This window comes from Oryza brachyantha, chromosome 5 (genome assembly GCF_000231095.2).
Source record: "Oryza brachyantha chromosome 5, ObraRS2, whole genome shotgun sequence".
Classification (NCBI taxonomy): domain Eukaryota; kingdom Viridiplantae; phylum Streptophyta; class Magnoliopsida; order Poales; family Poaceae; genus Oryza; species Oryza brachyantha.
Genome location: NC_023167.2, coordinates 3,458,992 through 3,478,517, shown reverse-complemented (window position 1 = coordinate 3,478,517; position 19,526 = coordinate 3,458,992). Strand labels below are relative to the sequence as shown.

At 41.6% G+C, this 19,526-nt stretch overlaps 3 protein-coding genes, 1 non-coding gene and 1 pseudogene across 5 annotated transcripts; 3 read left to right on the top strand and 2 right to left on the bottom strand.

Annotated features, from left to right (window-relative positions):
* Positions 1-1,373: 1,373 nt before the first annotated feature.
* Positions 1,374-3,492, top strand: LOC121054411 (annotated as a pseudogene).
* Positions 3,493-5,870: 2,378 nt separating this feature from the next.
* On the top strand, positions 5,871-8,271 carry LOC102712359 (60S ribosomal protein L18a-like protein). Of its 2 annotated transcripts, none has more exons than XM_015836931.1 (5): positions 5,871-6,073; positions 6,679-6,786; positions 6,952-7,084; positions 7,333-7,450; positions 7,772-8,271. In XM_015836931.1, the coding sequence occupies exons 2-5, from the start codon at positions 6,777-6,779 to the stop codon at positions 7,859-7,861; spliced, it is 351 nt and encodes a 116-aa protein (XP_015692417.1). In that variant the 5' UTR covers positions 5,871-6,073; positions 6,679-6,776; the 3' UTR covers positions 7,862-8,271. The 2 variants fall into 2 exon arrangements, with proteins under 2 accessions (XP_015692417.1, XP_006654113.1); XM_006654050.2 differs by having other exon boundaries at positions 6,644-6,786.
* A 561-nt stretch (positions 8,272-8,832) lies between these two features.
* LOC102710700 (noroxomaritidine synthase 3-like) lies at positions 8,833-10,536 on the bottom strand. Its single transcript, XM_040524533.1, has one exon. It carries the CDS (start codon positions 10,482-10,484, stop codon positions 8,919-8,921), a length of 1,566 nt encoding a protein of 521 aa, XP_040380467.1. The 5' UTR covers positions 10,485-10,536; the 3' UTR covers positions 8,833-8,918.
* A 1,547-nt stretch (positions 10,537-12,083) lies between these two features.
* TRNAG-GCC lies at positions 12,084-12,154 on the top strand. Its single transcript has one exon. It is a non-coding gene; the product is annotated as a tRNA-Gly (tRNA).
* Positions 12,155-13,324: 1,170 nt separating this feature from the next.
* Positions 13,325-19,308, bottom strand: LOC102712082 (heat shock 70 kDa protein 15-like). The gene is made up of 9 exons (XM_006654049.3): positions 18,072-19,308; positions 17,011-17,223; positions 16,807-16,902; positions 16,507-16,722; positions 15,924-16,118; positions 15,709-15,855; positions 15,453-15,602; positions 13,887-14,017; positions 13,325-13,786 (listed from the first exon to the last, which is right to left on the bottom strand). Exons 1-9 carry the CDS (start codon positions 19,239-19,241, stop codon positions 13,534-13,536), a joined length of 2,571 nt encoding a protein of 856 aa, XP_006654112.1. The 5' UTR covers positions 19,242-19,308; the 3' UTR covers positions 13,325-13,533.
* Between the last annotated feature and the right edge of the window lie 218 nt (positions 19,309-19,526).

The window sequence follows — 19,526 nt, the reverse complement described above, 5'->3', positions numbered from 1 at the left end:
GTTAACCAATGCTCTATTGAGTTTGCTCAACGTCACTTGTACTAAATCTGAAACATTTAGGAACCAAAAATTACAAGAGAAGTATAAAAAATAGTATTTCAGCTCTTATCCCTTTCGTTTTGTTGTATAAATTTTTTTGTTGAAGAATATGTAGGTAAGGTTCATTAAAAGAATATGAATATATTAAGAGAATGCAAAATGCAAGAAATCTTTTATTTACCAGGGCACTCCTTTCTACCATCGCTTGACAAGTTGACAGAGCCAGACAACTCGCAAGCTTTTGAAGCCCGAAGGTGAAAAAGATCTGGTGCTAAATAGTGCACATCCTACTTTATTAGTGTTAAATCAAGAGCTTAAGATACGTATGAATGCAATAAATCAATTTAGCGTGTCTAAAGTAACATACAGAGCAAACCAAGAAATACATTATACTATTATAGGTAAATACTTGTTTGATACGGCTAGGATGATTTGATTGCTGCATCGATGGCATTTTTTTTTCTGTTCTGGTCGTTTGTTTTTCTTCAGGAGTGAATGGAAATTGGATGTCAATCCATATTCTTTTATGTTGATGTTAAAAAGGCAAGAGTCGTGTGCTTGTGTTTTATTTTTTTTCCCCACATGCTTTTGCTCCCGGAGCCTTTCTTTGTTATTTCTTATCCTAGATAGCAAACTCTTGATTATATCCCCTCCACTTTGTTACGAGTACTGTGCTAACACTACGACTCAATTTATTTATAAATAGGATATCATAAACTCTTTCAAATACAATCGTACAAACCAAACTTTCTAAGTTGTTTATCCCTCAATCATTTGTTAATATAATTATTAAACAAACTCTGATAAAATAGCTATAAAACATTAGTTAATAGTGACTATTATAGCTTTACATAATTAATTATAGGTTGGCACATAGTACAATTACAAGCTTTTAAATTTGGACGGTAATTTCAGAACTTACAAAACCAGGTTTATACATTAATTTCAAAAATATTATAACAACATATTGGTATGCTAATTTACAACTTACGAAACCAGGTTTATACATTAATTTCAAAAATATTATAACAACATATTGGTACGCTAATTTACAAATTGCTGAAGGGGTGTTTAGATGGGGCTAAACTTTTTAGTTCCATATCACATCGGATATTTAGACACTTATTATAAATATTAAACATAGACTAACTATAAAACTAGTTATAGAAATGAGAGCTAACTCGCGTGACAAATTTTTTAAACTTAACTAATCCATAATTAGCATATGTTCACTGTAGCATCACATAGGCTAATCATGGATTAATTAGGCTCAATAGATTCGTATCACGAATTAATCCAAGATTATAAATGAGTTTTATTAATAATCTGCGTTTATGCTGGTCCCTCTGGTCCTGAACCCCTTTTACTACCTCGCCGGCCGCTTGTACCGTTGTACGACGTGGCAACGTCAACATCAAAATGAAGCGTCGCCTCCGAAACAACCCGAGAAGGGCAAAATAAGAATATTTTATGCCTTAAAACTTGGAGTGAAGTTTGCAGGCCTATTAAAGGAGGACTGGGAATAAGAGACATACAAGCAGTCAATGAAAGTCTAATGATCAATGCAGCCTGGAGATTGGTGAACAACCCAAATGAAGAAATTTCCAGAATCCTCAAAGGTAAATACTTTAATAATACTTCTTTCTGGAATGCTCCCACTCATACCCCCAAATCAGTTTTTTGGAGCTCTATTCTCTCTGTTAGAAATATTCTCAGGAACTCAGTCATTTGGCAACTCAGAGAAGGTAAAATCTCCATTTGGAGCCAGCCCTGGTGTAACCTGCCTAAAGATATTCATGACTACATTAATCTTGACAATGCCCCTTATCAAATGCCTTCTTTGGTCTCTGATCTCTGGACGCCTCAAAAAGCTTGGGATATGAATAAACTAAATTCTTGCTTTATCCAGGAGGCAATTGAAGTTATTTTGCAGATTCAAATCATTCAACAGGAAGGAGAAGATAAGCTATGCCGGAACCATACATCAGATGGCAATTGTAACACAAAAAGTGCTTATAAAGAGGTGATGAAACATAGATACCAAACTGTTGCTCAGGTAAGCTCCCAAACTAAGGCCTTGTTTAGTTTCTAAATTTTTTTAAAAAAAACATCACATCAAATTTTTGGACACATAGATAAAGTATTAAACATAGATGAACCAAAAAAACTAATTGCACAGTTATAAAAGAAATCTTGAGATGAATCTTTTGAGCCTAATTAGTCCATGATTAGCCATAAGTGCTACAGTAACCAACATATGCTAATGACGGATTAATTAGGCTCAAAAGATTCGTCTCGCGGTTTCTAGGCTAGCCGTGAAATTTGGTTTTTTCATTCGTGTCCGAAAATCCTTTCCGACATCCGATCAAACATTTGACATGATACTTCTCCTAAAAATTTTCTCAATCTAAACACCACCTAAGCATCTGTTGAACCAAATTTGAAAGGACAAGATAATTCCTCCAAGAGTTAAGACTTTCGTCTGGAGACTTCTTGTTGGTGCTCTTCCTACTTCCTTGCGGTTAAGTTGGCGAATGAAAGATTATCTCCCAACTGCCCCAGGTGCGGACAGCCAGAAACTGACTTTCATTTAATCTTTGCGTCCCTTCAGTAATCTAACTTGGCACCTCAGCAAAATCAACGTCAGAATTGATCAAAACTTAGCCAATGCTTCTCTTTCTCATTTTATTGGCTATGTCATTTCGAATGGAAATCAGGACGCTTTGCTAGGAAAAATTTTCATTCTCTTGTGGCAAATCTGGAAAGCCAGAAATGATCTTAAATTTCAAAATATTCATCATGAGCCAATTAATATTTGCTTTGCAACAGATGCGATGCTAACCACTTATACTAATATCAATAATGTTCTGGTGAACCAAGAGCATTGCAGGACTCAAGACTTGGAGATGGAGCAATCTGGTAATCAAATAGAAAGAAGAAGGAAATGCCCAAGCATCCCAGGAGGAATCAGATGTTATATAGATGCTTCTTGGACAACTGAGTCTACTGGTTTGGGGCTATTCATCATGGCTACTACACTTAATGCTCAATCAATTTTGCAAGCTGAACTCATTGCACTGCAGTTAGCAATGGAGGTTGCCTTATTCCTCGACTTGGAAAACACAATCTTTCTTACAGACAATGAAGTAATCGCAAGAACTATGACGACTAGACAGTTTGATCAAGACCCAGGTCATTGGAGTATTAGACCGTGGCTCTCAATTTGAACAGGATTTTCTGCACGAATGGAGAGTTATGTGGATCCCAAGGAAGATAAACACAATTGCTGACAACTTAGCTAAGGAAGGAATAACTTCTCAAGTAGCTACCACTTCTTTTACTTGTCAAAACTCTGCTCACACAGAGTTGTCTAGCTCAACTTGTTACGCAAATGAGCTAAAAGATCGCTTTGTCTCAAGGAACTGTATCCTAAACAATGTTTTGTGCTTCTAATATATTTAAATCCTGAACTCTTCGAAAAAAACAACCCGAGCAGCAAGGAAAAAAAAAAGGAGGAGGAGGAAATAAAAATTAAGAAATTATTTTTAAAAAAAAACAACGACCACAAAGAGATGAGGTGGCAGTGAGCTCAGCTCAGCTCATCGAAGTCGCTCGTCGTCTCCTCTCCACTCCCCTTCTCGCCTCACCCATCTCTCGAGCCCTCGACCACCCAACCACGAGCTACCCGGACGAATATTTTTCATGGGGTTCTTGTATCCACACAAGAGATTTGCTGCTGCAATGTAAATTTTGTTGTTTCCAAGATTGACCGAGATTGTCGTTTCTTCCTTCCATTGAAATCTGAGGTTTATTGCGCGGGAGACTGTATGGAAGGTGTCATGGTTGTAAAATCTGAATATGGTCGTGCTATAGGCGGATCTAGCTTAGTGGGGCACCTTATTTAGATGGTTAGTGTATTGAAAATATTTTTTACTTAATTATATATTAGTAATACACTAAGGCTCCGCAAGCCCCATAAGTTACCTTATTTATCTCTCGTTTCCGCGCGTACGCTTCCTGAATTACTAAACGGTGTATTTTTTATGAAAATTTTCTATAGTAAAATTGTTTTAAAAAACCATATTAATCTATTTTATATTTTGAAATAATTAATAATTAATTAATCATGTATTAATTTATTACTACGTTTTCCGCGCTGGATAACTAACACCCCTCCTCCCCTCAAACGAACGCGGCCTAAGACCCTATTTCTTTCGGCTTAAGATTATTATAATCTAGATTATTGAGTCAGATTATTATAAACTAGATTGTTAAATCTGTAGTAGAATAAGTTGTGAGTTGTTTATTTTCTAGATTACTAGAGGCTAGATTATTGGGTTCGCAAGTCTAAAAAGGGAGTGGGTTGGTATGGTGGGTAATTTTTCATCCAATAAGCTAGAAAAAGCTCACATAAATGAGCTTATCAGATTATAATAAGCTGAGCTCCAGATTATAATAAGCTACTTTAATAAGTTGTATGTTTCCTTTAGCTTACTTTCAATAATCTAGATTATAATAATCCCAAGCTAAAAGAAACATGTCCTAAGTATTAAATTTGAGTGGATCCTAGGACCCACTCCGTATACTATAGATCCGCCCATGGTCATGCTAAATCTAGGGATTGGGTAGCTGGGATCTTGGGCTTGAGTCGGTGGTCATATCTTGTTTACTTGGTTGCCAGCGTGTTGACTTCCTAGACATGCACATAACATGATCGACCAAATTATTGACTCGGGTTCTTTAAAAAGATGTCAAATAGGTATATATCTTATTATTGACGAAATAATCATGAGTGTCTCATTGTCGATAGGGACATCGTTCACTACCAAAAGAATAATTAGACATAAATAGGAGGATATAGGTTAGATCTAGGATTTAAACCCGGTAGGGAAGTTCCACCATAAAAAAACAACCAATTAGACTAGATTCTATTTTTTATCTACATAGGTTCTTATACAATGCAATTGTAGTAAAACAAGCAGTCTAGATCTAAAGCATTATAATTGGACATTCAAAAAATTATTTGGTATCTCTAGAAATTAATGGGACAAGCTAAAGCGAGAACATTTGCATCAAATCTTTACCTCTAATACATTATTTTGCGTTGATAATAACCCTTGAACAAGCAAGTTCATGTTGCAATGCTTTTGGCTTCAAGAAAAAGAAACCACCTTATATTTCTCTCATAGATCTTGAGAGCAGTACATAGTACATGAGATCTTTAGAGCAGTTTATAGTCTAGTGAACATGGATTAACATCTAACTGATAAAGTTATAAGCTATAAAACATGGTTCGATGAACCACACCCTATGTTTTCTCATATTTATTGAGAGTAGTTTATAGTCTAGAGAATACTCTCGTCGTCCCTTTTAGCATCTCACTCATGCACGTTGAATGGGTCGTTTTTAACCGTAAAAAGAGAATCTAAACCATTCAAAATTTAAAAAATAATCATTGAAGTGATTAAAAAAGTATATATAACTCTATCTTAATATTTACTAAATCATATTATATAAAAATACTTACATTTTAAAACATACTCCCTCTGTAAAAAAAATTAATTTTTCGGTTTCCGTGTCTAATGTTTGACCATCTGTCTTATTTAAAAAATTTTGAGAAAATTAAAAAAAATTAGTATACATAAAATACTATTTATGTTTTATCATCTAATAAAAATAAAAATATCAATCATAAAATTTTTTTAAATAAGACGAAGAGTTAAAAATTATAGGTAAAAAATTAAAAAATTAATTTATTTTGGGACCGGAGCAGAGAGTATAACAATAGCATAATCAACGGAGTAAAATATTACAACCAAACAATGGGCCTGGAATGGAAGTTCGTGCATCACACATTTTCTCCTCACCCCAGTACCTGACGCTCCGTCCTCTCTCTCCGCGGCAGGGACAGCCGGCCGGCGAGCTCCTCCCCTCCGCGCTCTCCCTTGCGGCGGCCCAGGACGGGCTCCTCCTCCTCCCGCCGCCTGCTCCGGTCTCCCGCGAGCAGGGGAGCTGTCGTCCTGCATCCTCATCGGTGAGCATCCATCCGCATCCTCTTTCCTCATCTCTCTCTATTCACGCACCTTTTTTTTTCTCTTCTGGAATCTGCAGCATGAACCCTAGATAGGTTCTCTTCTGGATCTGGCTTAATTTGTCTTAATAATAACCCTAAGGGAGACTAATAACAGCTTTTTTTTTGTTCACAAAAAAGTTTGGGGGTCAACACTTCAACTGAACCCCCATGTCCCACATTAGATCCGCCCCCCTGAAGGATCTGTGCTGTGCAGTCATGGTAACGAAATTAGAATTGTATTTGTGAGCATTGGGTACTTGTTTTCATACATTACTGAAGGAGTGAATTGTTCTTTCAAGGTTATGCAATGAATGTGTGAAGAGTATATGCAATGGCTTGTTCAATTTCGTTCAACAGTACCATTTTGCTCAATTAAGAGAACATGTACTCTGTTGTGATTTCTTTATTTCGTCACCTGACTTTTTTTTATATGCTACTGTAATTTAATGCATTTTGTTTTTATAGTTTGTTTTTTTCTATATTTGGAACCACCTCATACTTTTGCTAACCTCTTATGTTTGAACTTGTCAGTTGCTTGCTGCGATGACTAATTTGTATTTCCACAGTCATCACTAAGCCATTACAAGTAGGAGTTACCTGGAAATGTTGAGAAACTCCAAGGTTCTAGGTGGTTCCTTCGCGAAACAACTATAATATAAATTTTATGAGGGGAGGTAACTATTTTCTTGGGCCTGCTCATGCTCTTATTTTGCGCTAGATACCTGTTTGATGTTGGTTATACTGATACCGTTCTCTCTTATTCTTATACTTACTCAAGTATTGTAATATAGGTGGTACTTGTCTTAATTTTTCTCAATTTGCTCTTCTTCATTTTGCAGGAAGCTCGGATGAATTTTGCCGTTGCCAGGCCTGCCTTGGCAGGTACACACTACTTGCAGATGATGAAAACCCAAGATTGGCAATGTTTGAGAGACGACTTCCCTTCTTTGGTTGTGGAATTGGTTGGTGTTGGTGAGTCAGTCCATTCCTCTATTCTTTAGCGCAACTTTTGATTAATTTATTAAACAAAGGGCAACTATGTTAAATACAACTTTAGCTAAAATTTCTGCCTTTTCCTTTGTCACTTTTGCCACTTCCCATCACTCTCACTTGTTGGATGATTTGTATATGCTGGTGGGAAAAATCTATATGTGAAAATCATAATTTAAATGCACATTCACCTTTGTCAGTTGGTAATCTTGAACATATAATTCCTGCAGTTTTCTTTTGGGTTTCTTGTGCCCCTTGGTTTGGTACATTGCAGCTCTTCTTTATTACTGCAAGTACTACAACCGGGATCCTCGAGAGCGACCTGGACTTGCTGCTTCTGCTTTTCTGGTTAGTATTTTCATTTCAAGACCTGGAGCACTCTGTTAAAAAGTAAGGATCAGGTGTATTTAGTGTATGAAATATAGACATATAAACAAACATACAGATGCAATATACATTGCTCAATAGATGAATCTAGGCAGAGTCAAAACGTCTTATGAAATGGAGGGAGTATTTGTTATGCAAGGTAACTCCAGAAAGGGGCATTCAGGCCATGGAACTAATTACTGTGTTTATGGTCATGAAGCTTCTCCATTTAGTTTCATCATGCTCATTTTCTGGCAGTGATGTTTACCCCTCTTTACGGTTTATCTGTTTTGGCTTGTGCAGGCAGTCATCTTTACAGTAGCAACTATTGTCACCCTTTCTGTTTTGCTGATAATGTGTACACAGAGACGATTGAATAGCTGTCCAAGCTAACTGAAATGATAGCTGCAAGACATAGTTGCAGACCCTCATCAGATGAGCTGCTGACCAAAATATTATACTGATTCTTTTGTTGATTTATGTGCTGGAACACAAGGGTAACCAAAGGATTGTTCTTCAGAGGATGATTCCTCATCAGCAATATCAGCTATTGCGTGCTCTTGAGTGATGAGTGTAGACTATGGGATTGCAGAGAGGCCTTAGTGGCGATTCCTTTTTCTGTAGACCGGGCTTCTTCGGATCACAGGAATTTTACAGAAATTTCAGAGGAAACAATTCAATTCCTCCATTTTTCCTCTAAAAATCCTTCGAACCGAAGAGGCCCTAGCAAATTTTCACTGACAAAGTTATGGATGTAGAAAACAATCGGGAGTTACCTAATCCAATGAGATTGATTTGATCAACCAGAGCAGTCAGAAATGCGGAATTTGTTCATTCTTTCTCATCAAAAAGATTTTTGTTCTTCCAAGCATAATATACATGGCCATGTGACTTGTTCAAGTTGTGGATACGAGTCACGCTGAACTGAAAACCATGGAGCTGACATATCTATGATATGTAAAGTCCAACCCATCTTGTACATTATTACCTTACCATGAACAATAAACAGGTAATTACAACATTAATTACAATTCTTAACAGAATCAAACATGGTTTTATATGTGATATAAATCAGCATATATGGAGTGCAATTTGCTTCATTTCCTTAACATTTCTTCATCTTCTCTATACTTTTGCTATGTATTCTACTATCTCCATGCTTTTATATGTCGTCGTTGATTTTTATATTTACGTTTCATCATTCGTCTTATTTAAAAAATTTATATAATTATTGACTATTTTGTTATAATTTAATTTATTATTGTGGGATTTTAAGTATGACTTGTTGCATATTAAATTGTTGTTAACTATTTTGTTATAGTTTGATTTATTATTATGGAACTTTAAGTAGGATCTGTTGTATATTTAAATATTTTTTTAATAAGATGAATTGTTAAACATAAATATAGAAGTTAATATCGTTATATAAAAAAACATGGTTAGAACACACTCAAGCTGCTTCTCTCCTCTTGACCCTAACCAAGAGGCCGTTCTTGGTGTGGAGCACCACCGAGTCCTTGGGCTCCACGACATGGCCGCCGACGAGCTCCACCCTGAAGTTGTAAACCACCGCCGCCGCGGCGATCTTGATGTTGCTGAGCCCGAGGTCCTTGCCGAGGCAACTCCTCGGGCCGGCGTTGAACGCCGCGAACTTGTAGCTCGGCTCGTGCCGGACCTTCCCGCCGGCGGTCAGCCACCGCTCCGGCCGGAACTCCCGGCAGTCGCCGCCCCATATACCCTCGATCCTCCCCATGGCGTAGAGGCAGAACACCACCCGGGTGCCCTTGGCCACCGTCGTGCCGCCCGGCAGCACGTCGTCGCCGGCCGCCTCCTTCTCCTCGAACGGCGCCGACGGGAACAGCCGCAGCGTCTCGAGCACCGCCGCGTGCAGGTATGTAGCCGACCGTAGCGTGTCGCTGTCGAACACGACGGGTGCGCCGTCGTCGTCGGCGGCGGTGGGGCGCAGGGACTTGAGCTCGTCGAGGATCTTGGCCTCGACGTGCGGGTGCGTGCAGATCATGTAGAAGAGCCAGGCGAGCGCCGCGGCGATGAGGTCCTTGGCCGCGAACATGAAGCCGACGGCGGTGTCCCGGAGCGAACGGTCCTTCTGCTCGTCAGTCATGGCGGGGTCGCTGGGCGATGCCATGTACATGGACAGCAGGTCGTCTCCGGCGACGGCGAGCGGGCGCGACTTCCGGCTGGCGATCTCGCGGTAGACGACCTCGTCGAGCACCGCTCTGGACTCGGCCATCCTCCTCTCGACGCCGACGTTGAGCCACCTCATTAGCTTCCACAGCCCCGTCGGCGCGATGTGCCGGAACAGAACGGCCTCGCCGGTGACCCTCGTCGCCTCGCCGAACGGCGGGTACGGCGCGGCGGCGTTGGCGAGCGACAGCGAGTCGAGGTCGGCGGCGAACGCGACGGCGTACGACACGTCGAGCGAGAACCGCATGAACACGTCCTCGAGCTCGACGACGCACCGCCCTGCCGCCCCGGCGGCGTGGTGGTCGAGGAACGGCACCAGCAGCCGCCGCGCCTGCCTCTCGACGGTGGACACCACGTAGGACCGGAACGCGGCGGAGGTGAAGACGGTCGCGGCGGTCTGCCGCTGCGGCGGCCACGCCGCCGCGTCCGCCACCAGCAGCCCGTCGCCGACGACGTCGAACATCTCGGCGAAGTCGCGGCCCTTGTCGTAGTTGCCGAAGTTAGCGACGAGGCAGTGGTGGAGGACGGCCGGGTCGCAGGTGACGAGGAAGTCGGCGCCGACGAGCCACGGGCCGCGGAACATGAACGTGCCGCCGAGCTCGCGGAGCGCGCCGGCGGCGGCGTCGAGGATGTGGCCGGCGTTGCTGACAACGAACGGCAGCATGCCGACCACCGGCCAGCTCACCGGCGCCGCCTCGGCGCGCCGCCGGGCGGAGCGCGCGCGGCGGATGGCCGAGAAGGCGAGGAAGCACGCGGCGGCGAGGAGGAACTCCGGGTAGGAGAGGAGGAAGCTCCGCAGGGCGCCGCCCATGGCTAAGTGTTGGCTTAGTTTAGTTTGGAATGCTTAATTGCGATTATAATACCAAGCTTAGCTGCAGTTAATATATGCATATATATGGCATGCAGCACCAAGCTTGGCTAAGATTATCTTAGGTGAGATTTTAGAGGTTTTGGAATCATCAAGAATGCTTCTGGGTGTGTTGTGTTGTGCTGACAGTACACTGGTAGCTCTTGCCTTAGGAAATCATGGACATGGTTCTTACGGAGGAAATAGAGTAAATAGCTATTAAAAGTTTTAAAAAGATAGATTAATATGCAATATATCATTTTATAAACACATATATCCAAATTATGTAAATAAAGAAACAAATTAAACTCGATCCTTTTTTGCAACTTGTATAAATCAAATTCGGTACAACATGTTTGCCCAGTGATATATCTCATATTAATCTATATTTTTTTTATCTTTTTCACAGAAAAAAAATTAGAGGACATGCTAGAAACAAGGGGATATATCCTCAAGGGTTTGAAAAAGTTTGTTTTCTTATGGCCTTCTCTCATAGAAATCAACTTACTGATATATCACATATTAATTTATCTTATCAATTTTTTATAAACATTCAAATGACATGTTAAAAACAAGAGGATATCCCCTCGAGGATTTAAAAGAGCTTGCCTTCTTATGACCTTCCCAAAAATAATATGTCCGGACAGCGGACAAAGACCTTTTTACATAGCTGTAATAGTTGCGGACAATTTTTTTAAAAAATAGATTTAAGTGCATAAACTAACATGGAAGCTAAATTTGACCTACAAACTATAAAAGCAAAAAATTAATAAAAACCAGTCAGCGATTGTACTACACAGATCAAATAAATTTTGTTCTTTTTATTTTTTTATATGTACGTTGGAATTAGACTTGCATGTTTGGTTAGTGGCTTATAGCATCATAATCTACCATATCAAATTTTATTAAGTTTTTCCATAACACATGCATACACCTAGTGCCATTGTATGTAAAACAAATTATGTTGTATGTCCTATCCTGACCGTTGGATTGGTTATTTGATTGTTATCTGCTCCTTCCGTACCAAATATAAGAAAAATATAGGGTTAAAATCCTGTTTAATAATATAAACATTTTTAGTATTAATCAAGAGGCACCTATTTTTTTTCTTTTTAACTTTAATTATTGCTAAGAAAATAGTCTATTTATATTTTGGAGTAGCAGGTGATAGACTTACCGCATATTCAGCTGCTTTAGTGCGTCTGCCTTCCTGGATTACTGTTTACCACTAGTATTGACGCTAACAATGAGAATGTATCATCGAATCTAAAACGTATCCATGCAGAACTTAATTGTAATATAGGCTCCATCTTTTAACTAAAACGTATACGTCGGTGTTAAAATTTAATTTTAGAATTGGTTTTTAATTTTTCATCCTAGTTTCTTTTTCAACATTAATGCTAAGAACACATGTAAAATATTTAACCATAAATTATCATCATATCTCTGCCACTTAGCACGTTATCCGCAGTTGGGTAACCGATGAGTCGATGGGATCATATGGTTTTCTGTCGTTCGTATCTCACATGGTTATAAATCTTAATTCACAAATTAGTTCAGCAAGCACCAGTGGTCTAGTGGTAGAATAGTACCCTGCCACGGTACAGACCCGGGTTCGATTCCCGGCTGGTGCACGAGTCTTTTATTTTTTGGTCTATCCATCCAAATGGAGATGAGCCGTGCAGGTGTCCAATGCACCTCTTTCGCATGCACCGCTCTCATCCATCACAAACTTAGCATGAACCGAACCATCCGTGCTACGATGAACTTTCTACGTGTAGATCAATGGAAATTATGGAAGCATCAGATCAACTTTGTAGAGAGCATTTCTTCCCATGGACCAAAAATTTTCCCTCAAGATGTTATGGACCATTGGACAAAAGTTTACCGTTTAGGCCAGTGCAGAGCCAAGGCCTCAATGGGTGGGCATGTGCCCTCTCACCTAGGGGTGAAAACGGGGCGGATATTTCCCGCCCGCCCGCCTAGATTAATTTGGGATAAATTCGAATAAAAATTCGGGTACCCAGGATTTTACACGGATCTGAAGCCGAATCCGGGTAATTTTGGCGGATATGGGATCGGGTTCGGGAAGGCAATACCCGATGGATATGGATTATCCGGGATATATTGCGGATAATACCCGGATATATATCCGGATTATTATCAGGTTTAATGGGCCATGTCCTGCTTTCGGCCTTTTAAGTTTCAAGGTCCAAGCCCAGCAAGGAAAAACACTAACGGAGTAACAGGCTCACAGTCACAGGAGGGAGTCACGCAGGTGCCGACTCACGGTCACGGCCTCACAGGAGGGAGTCACGCACTCACGCGAGTACGCGACTCACGCTACTCCTGGCTCCCGCACGCGCACAGCATAGGCTCACCGCCGTGGCGCACACAACTCGTTGCCAACCTCCCACCGAGCCTCCGCCCTCTGGTCCAGTCTTTGCGTTCCCCTGTCGAGGTGACGTCCGTCGTCCACCTCCGGTCCTAATACCATCACATTTTGGATATATACAAATGTGCAATAGCTATTGTCTATGTGATATATATGGTTGTCGTTTCAACTTAATATCCATATAAATATTTGTACCCATAAACGTTCGTATCCATTTTGATACGTATTTATATCGTATTTATATCAATATTATCCGTGATTGTATCCGTATTCGATAATATCCGTATTAGATCCGGACCCGATTGCAAAATATGGGTTAGGATATAGGAAAGGTGAAATCCGACCGAACCCGACCCATTTTCACCCATACTCTCACCCCCAATTCAACCACCTCTAAATAAGAAAAAAGTGAAATCAAGGGAGAAGCCACCACAGCATTTACCTTCCAACATGTCCATGTCATATTCCCAGCATATATATATGACCACCTAACATAAGTATAGCAGCAACAAAAAAAACATCCGGTTGCCCTAGCTCATTTACGGGCCTTAACCAAGTGACCATAACCACAGGAGTAAGCGTTCAATCACAGGAGAGTCTAATTTGTCGACGGTAAACTTATGCCGATGGTTCAGCGGAACCATCCGGTTTGTCTGTGTCCATTTGCTCGGCAGCAGGCTCCTGATCCTGAGCGCCTCCTACGCTTGTTGGCTCGCCAGCTTCACCAGCACCATCTGATTGCTGCTGCTGCTGCTGCTCAGGTGTTTGAGGCTCAGGTGTTGCTGGGGTTTCAGTCGGAGGGGGAGGTGGAGGCGGGGTCTGTGGCTTTGTTGGTGCTGGCTTTGGCTTTGTCATAATCGGTTTGCACAACCTGTAAAACAAGGTTTAGGAGTAGCTGACTCAGTCACAGGAATCAGTCTAACATAAGGTGTGTTTGCATAGAGCATTGGTGCATAGATCAGCAAACAAACCTGTCAAGTGCTTCAGCCTTCTTCTTTATGTCAGAAATAAAGAGGACAGGATCAGCATGCTTTGGTAGAACATCCTGTTGCTGACTTTTCTCTATTAGCCAGATCTCTGCGTCTGAACACTCGTCAATGACCTGCATGCAGAATAATTGATTAGCAGCTGAAGAAAGGATCACCGATCACCTATCTTTGCCAAAATACCATTTATTAAAACAAGAACCTCAAGGAAAGCATATATTAACATAGGATTTGATGACCAGGCAGGAAACAGAGGTTAAGAAAAAGTTATTTGTATTACTGGCCCAGCAGTCCAACTGAAAAACAGGACCCAATGCTTGAGACTTGAGTCAGGCCGATCCAGTGACCAAGGAAAATACAGCTTTGATCTTTTTTCCCACCCTAGTAACCTGGACAGGTTTGTTCCATCAACCCAAGTGTCCAATACGATATTTCAAGTTTTCAATTTGAACCAACTAGGCTAGGAAGACTGGCTGAGGACATATATTTACTCCTACAAACTATTATATGGCCTATGCGGCCCACCTTCAACCTTAAGACTGCTGGCACGGTAACAGGACACATCCGCTGGATCAAAACATCCAGTCCAGGCCTAACAAAACTGATTTATGCATACAACGAATAGTGTTAACTTTACTGCCAATGGAGAATATTTTTGCTACCTTATTTGCATTTTTGCCTGTCTCCCGTTAGTATGATTTTTATTGAGTTGCATGTGGTCATGTTTTGCCCTTAACGCATGCCCAACATGTGCCAATGCCTTCCGTTCCCGTTTCCTCCCTCCTGATATCACACTAGAAGAATTGCACTTCCTTTAGTGCCATCAGAGAGATTTTTTCTACCTGTATTTGCCAATTACCATTTCAGACTGTAACCAACTAATGTGATGTTTATAAAAGGTCATCTTTGCCCTAAGGCCTGTGCCAGCTGTGCAGAGCCAACTTGACATCCTTCATTTTCTTCCTTAGAGGCTGAAATGACTCTTGTGCTTCATAATCTCACTTCCCTATCGCTCGTCTTCAGTTTGGTACAAAACTTCTGTATTTGATTCAATTAGGAGTGAGACAAGAATTTATGCTCCCATAGGAAGAACAGATTAACAATCAGTGCAGAAGAGGAAGGAAGAGGAAGGATATGTGGCAGATGAGAGATGTTAGAATGCATGAGCGAGAAAGGAATAGCTCCACATGTTTCATGCTAACTACACCAGCATAAAAGCATCTGGCGGCACTCAACCTAGTGGATCCGGTAGTGTCTCTAGACTTGCTCCAGAGAGCAGGGGATAGATACAAAAGAGACGAGAAAAGAGAAAATTCACTTCAGCCATAGATTTTGACTTATTTGACATAATGCTGACAACTTGCTGAGTTAATGGTGGTTGAACCTAATGGAGTTAACCGTTGTGAAATATAACGGTTAGAACTTGGAAAGTCATGGCATTAAAGGAAAACAGCTTTTTATATGGAAGGTCAGACAAGTGAGGAACACTGAGTGAAACACAGGGAATTTCCTTATCAAGAGAAAATCATCCATCTCTATGCAGTAACATACCTTTTGTTTTTCTGACATGTCGATGTGATCAAATGCACGATTATCAGACAATGCAGCATCTCTAAAACTCTTGATGCAGTGTACGAGCTGGGCAATAGCAGAGCCTCTTTCTGTCCACTCTTTGTAGCGGATCTCAATAGGATCACCAACCTTTAATTTTAACAAAGTTAAGGCATATCAAAACTTAATGTCCTCTACAAACCAAATCAATACATAGAGGCACAAGGTGAACCAAGAAATGCAACAAAGGATGGACCAATTTAAGTTCTTCGAGCTTTGCAATATAAACCCCTTTTGTCTCATCTTCACCATCTTCATATAGCCAATCCTCAACCTCCTGAAGCTTGGCAATTAACTCGTCCTTGTACTCAGGCATGACAAAATCGTTGTACTTGTCATATAGCTGAACACAAGAAACTCATCAGGTACTGCGCAGAAGTTCATATGTCATTACAAAATTAAACTCTCTACCTTGTTACGCATGTCATAAACATAAGCCTCAACAGCATTCTTTTTCTCCTTGGTTTCTTCCATTACTCTGTCCTGAAGAGCCATTTCATACTCATTCTCAACAGCTTTCTCCAATTCTTCAGCCCCCATTGCACCATAGACCAATCCAAAAACTGGAACACTAATTCTCTTAACATTCTTTTTCGGTGGCTCAACCTGAAAAGAAAATCAAAACCATTTCAAAAAGTCTCAAACAATATTAGCAGCTCTCATTTGCATGAACATTGAATACATCACAATTTGCGTGAAGATCCTACGGTACTAATATATTTGTTGTGATATACACTTCTCAAGATAGCACTTACAAAACTATCAATCAGTACAATAAAAATGATTACAAAATCCATTCTATAACTCAGAAAGTGGCAGTCAAACAGTTTGAACACACTACCATGATGAGTTATTTTCATTCATAGCGATGGGAAACCACCAAATTATAAGACAAAACAGAACAGCATTATTTCAAAACATAATGCAACAGATATGTTATCTACATATATGTACTAAAGCTGAAGTGTGCCAGCACCCAACAGCTGATCCATACCTTGGCATCAGTATCCATCGGAGAAGAAGTTTCCTCAGAATCTGGTCCCCCATTTTCTGCAGCACCATGAGCATCTGCAGCACATTTAGACTCCTCCATATTCCCACCAGTTCCAGAAGCAGGGTCAGTTGGTGCATCATCTGTATCCATTTTAGTAGCATCCTTTACTGTCTCATTCGTACTTGCTACTGGAACTTCCACTTCCTCCTCCAGCATCTGCTTACAAAATAACCAAAGCCCAAAAAGATCAGAATCATTGTGCTACTCGAGATGATGGTGGGATGCATCCTTTAAACTTACCATTGCTGATTCAACAGAGACTATCCCATGGATGTCGAGACATGCTTTCACATTCAGTTCTGCCTTCTTAAATTTGCTGGACTGGAAAGGGCCAATCTGCATACAGTCAATCATAGCATAGCAATTCAGTAACTGTTGAAATTGGTTAAGAACCACAGATTAAATCAGGTCTGAATAACATCAAAAGTGTGCCGTACTGCTTACTGTATATGTGCTTATTATGTTTGGTGCCATTTGCAAATCATCATCACAGACATTCACAACATCAACTGTGAATGTATTGGACCTAAAGAAGGTCGCAGTTATGGCACTAGGAACTGGGCTTCCTTTCGGGAATGCAAGAGTCTGCTGGGATTCAGTGTTCTCAGAATCTGGTTTTGGTGACAAAACAATTGAGAACGGGAACCTGTCATTAACCTGCAAAATATCAACCATATGATTAACTATTTTCACAGGAACAATGAAAACAGACATCATCTAATCTTTTAAGCATTCTCTTACAACTAAAATTAGAAAGTCTGCCTGGCATGATTATGAAATTAGCTGGTGTACATGTACAGTAAGCCACCACAGATAATTCCACTCAACTTGAGATCAAGCCATCTCTATTAACATTACAAACAAGTCTGTTGGTGGAAATATATATATATTCTATTGGCACCATCCTTATTCTATCATACTATCACATAATAAAATCAATAAGATATACCATACTCCTTACTTCATGCATTTTACAAGTGGGCAATGTGTAAAAAACCAAATGCAAAGCATAATGTACTGATACACATATTCCAAAGACTAATGTAACACTGCCTGAATAGCAACAATAGAATTATTTTGAATTGATACATGCCATGAGTTCATATTAACTCAACAGAGCAAGGCACAGAAAAAATAAAATCAAATGCGTGACAGATTCTAGTTCATGACCCATCAAATGGTTAAATCAGAATATGTAAGATAAAAGCATTAACTGATTTACATGACATAAAATATGTGGACACGTCTGGTAATTGGAAGACGATCTATTTATAAAATACTGAGATACCTATTCTGGTACTAAAATCTGCTAGTGGCACATTTATTACTGCTTTGTATAAATATACTAATGCAGGAAGGCTTCCAAAAACCAATGCATGTGGGACAAATTATCAGCAGTTTTCTCTATTTTACGTTACATGGCAGAGAACATTAGAATTGGACAAGATAGATATACTGCTGGCAGAATAAATTGTCACTAGAAACGTAAGCAGGATAACTAGTACCTCAAAATCCCGCACTTTGAAAGTGGGGCTAAGAATAGCACACTGAAGAGCGCATCCCCGGGCAACACATTCACTTGCATTCATAGTCCTCCTTGGTTCCTTTCCAAAAAATTCGGTGATTATCTTGATTATTGCAGGGACACGAGAGCCTGATCCAACAACCTCAACAAAGTGCACGTTTTCTGTCGTTAAGCCAGCTTCAGACAAGGCCTTCTCCAGTGGGCCCTTCACACGTTGTAGCACAGGGGCGCTGATCTGTTCAAACTCCTCCCTTTTAATAAACCCCCGAACATCCTTCTCATCCATCAAGCACTCAATGTTTAGTGGTGCCTCCGGATTGGCGCTCAGCATCTTCTTGAGCTTTTCGCACGCCACGCGCAGCCTAATGCAAGCACGGGCATTCTGGTAGACGTCTATTTTGTACTCATCTTTAAATTTTTCCGCAAAGTGCTTAAATAGGACATCATCGAAGTCTCTCCCGCCAAGAGACCGATCATATGCATGCGAGAGCATGTTGAGCTGCCCTTTCTTGTACCCGACAATGCTAACCTGCATGCTAGCATGCCCAACATCGATGAATGCCACATTCAACCAATCGTTCTCTGGGAGATCAGTCTTGTAGATCCCATAAGCCAAAGCCGTGGCGGTCGTCTCGTGGAACAGACGCAGTGACCGGAGACCCACGATAGTGGCAGCCTCCGCAACAGCCCTACGCTGCAGATCAGTGAAGTACGCCGGGATACCAATACAGCAATCGACAACCGCGCAGTTCAGATTGCCCTCAGCGATGCCCTTGAGGTTGGAGAGCACCATGGCAAGCAGCTGCGTGGGGGTGAAAGCCCGGTCCTCTCCGAGATACCTGGCGTGGACGAGCGGGTATCCGCCGAGGCCCTCGGAGACGCGGAACGGGAAGGAGCCGAGGTCCCGCTGCAGCTCGGGGTCGGCGAAGCTGCGGCCCAGCAGGCGCTTGATCTGCGAGATGGAGTTCCTAGGGTTCATGGTGGAGGAGGCCGCCCCCGCGGTGCCGATGAACCGCTGCTTGTCCCCGAAGCAGACGACGGCGGGGGTCTCCCGCTTGGACTCCTCGTTGAGCACCACGTCGATGCCCCGCAGCCGCGCCACGGCGACGATGCAGCTCTCATTGCCGAGGTCGAACCCCACCACGCTCATCCTCACTCCCTGCTAGTACTGCTTTGATCTACACAGGAGAGATCCAGCAGCAGCACAGGGTGGAACGTATCCCGCCGGCAGCGGCAGCCGCCGGGCGGTGGAAGCGGCGGCGCCGGCGAAAATGGAGGGGAGACGAGGGGTTGGAGGAAGGCGGCGGGGTGCGATCTCTCGATGATATAAAGCGGCGGCACGACTGGATGGGCCGTATTGGGCTCGCTATCTCTGTGGGCTGGGGCCCGGTGGTGTGTGCATTTTATTCCCTTTCAAATAGAGAGCACGGACGGA

Coding starts and splice junctions, on each gene's coding strand:
- LOC102712359 (XM_015836931.1), top strand. Junction 7,085..7,332: donor TGTGGAATTGGTTGGTGTTG/GTGAGTCAGTCC, acceptor TAATTCCTGCAG/TTTTCTTTTGGGTTTCTTGT. Junction 7,451..7,771: donor TTGCTGCTTCTGCTTTTCTG/GTTAGTATTTTC, acceptor TGGCTTGTGCAG/GCAGTCATCTTTACAGTAGC.
- LOC102710700 (XM_040524533.1), bottom strand. CDS start 10,484: ATGGGCGGCGCCCTGCGGAGCTTCCTCCTCTCCTACCCGGAGTTCCTC.
- LOC102712082 (XM_006654049.3), bottom strand. CDS start 19,241: ATGAGCGTGGTGGGGTTCGACCTCGGCAATGAGAGCTGCATCGTCGCC. Junction 16,903..17,010: donor ACATAATAAGCACATATACA/GTAAGCAGTACG, acceptor GACTGTATGCAG/ATTGGCCCTTTCCAGTCCAG. Junction 16,119..16,506: donor CGATGGATACTGATGCCAAG/GTATGGATCAGC, acceptor TTTTCTTTTCAG/GTTGAGCCACCGAAAAAGAA.